This window comes from Helianthus annuus, chromosome 7, assembly GCF_002127325.2.
Source record: "Helianthus annuus cultivar XRQ/B chromosome 7, HanXRQr2.0-SUNRISE, whole genome shotgun sequence".
Lineage (NCBI taxonomy): Eukaryota > Viridiplantae > Streptophyta > Magnoliopsida > Asterales > Asteraceae > Helianthus > Helianthus annuus.
This window is the reverse complement of record NC_035439.2, coordinates 16606251-16607700: the sequence shown is the minus strand read 5'-3', so window position 1 is coordinate 16607700 and position 1450 is coordinate 16606251. Positions and strand designations below refer to the sequence as shown.

Here is a 1450-nt window from a genome sequence, read left to right as displayed (position 1 = left end):
TATGTAGAACCCGAATCTTCACTCCCGAATGCTCAAAAACGCTATCCCAATGATTCCAAGCTTCCAAGATGCTTCAAGCACGTCCACAGCCTTCAATCAGCAGCCAATTCTTGCCCAAAGATGCCCAAGTTCGTAATTCATCCCGCTGTGCACGTGTATATGTTATTATATAACCAAAAACCCTAACTTGCCATGCAATCCGCAACCTTCTGCCGACACAGACTCTTCAGGCGGCCCGCGTGAAGAAATGGCTTGAGCTAACGCGGGTCGCCTAGGGTTTACAATCCTGATTCGCTTTACAAATCTCTCGCGGCCCGCCTAAGATATCTGACTAAGTTCCGCGGGGCGCGAGAGGATGTTATTCCTCTATTTCTCCTTTAAGTCAATGCGGGGCGCGTGAAGTTGACTGTTAAGTCTACGCGGCCCGCCTGGGAGCTCCAGAACTGCAAATTTTCTTCGTTTCAGCTCCCGACTTCCTCGGTTTCCGTGCCAGCCTTCCGCCATTCCAGATTTCTGCTCGTTTTCGCTCCTTTTGGCTGTAAAGACCTGGAAACACAAATAAATCAATAGTATGTACATTCTAAACTAAACCGACACTAAAACTAACTAACTAACGACTAAAACCGACGCGAATACCGATGTATTTTACAATACATCAGAGCTGCAAGAATTGATGTCTCAGATCCAAGAACTGCTCGACAAGGGGTTTATCCGACCGAGTGTATCCCTGTGGGGCGCACCGGTACTATTCGTGAAAAAGAAAGACGGCAGTATGCGCATGTGTATCGACTACCGAGAGTTAGACAAACTCATAGTGAAAAATCGATACCCACTTCCAAGAATTGATGACTTGTTTAACCAGCTGCAAGGGGCGAGTTGGTTCTCAAAGATTGATCTCAGATCGGGTTATCACCAGTTGAAAGTCAAGGAGGAGGACATACCGAAGACGGCCTTTCGTACATGGTACGGGCATTATGAGTTCCTTGTAATGCCCTTTGGGTTGACTAATGCACCCGCGGCTTTCATAGACCTCATGAACCGGGTTTACAAACCTATGCTGGATAAGTCGGTAATCGTATTTATCGCTGACATTTTAGTATATTCGAAGAATGAAGCTGAGCATGTGTACCATTTGCATGAAGTGTTAGACACACTCAGACGAGAAAAGCTGTATGCAAAATTCTCGAAGTGCGCCTTCTGGTTACGAGAAGTACAGTTTCTCGGGCATATCATTAGTGCTAACGGGGTACTAGTGGATCCGTCAAAAGTAGAAGCCGTGTCAAAATGGAAGACTCCAAGGAATCCCACAGAACTCCGAAGCTTTCTATGGCTTGCAGGATATTATCGGAGATTCATACAAGACTTCTCCAAAATTGCATTACCATTGACCAAATTGACTCGCAAGGAGGAGAAATTTGTATGGGGCGTTGAACAAGAGAAAGCCTTCTAA

At 45.9% G+C, this 1450-nt stretch overlaps 1 protein-coding gene across 1 annotated transcript; it reads left to right on the top strand.

Annotated features, from left to right (window-relative positions):
* Window positions 1-1033: 1033 nt before the first annotated feature.
* Window positions 1034-1450, top strand: LOC110866538 (uncharacterized mitochondrial protein AtMg00860-like). The gene has a single exon (XM_022115684.1). It carries the CDS (start codon window positions 1034-1036, stop codon window positions 1448-1450), a length of 417 nt encoding a protein of 138 aa, XP_021971376.1.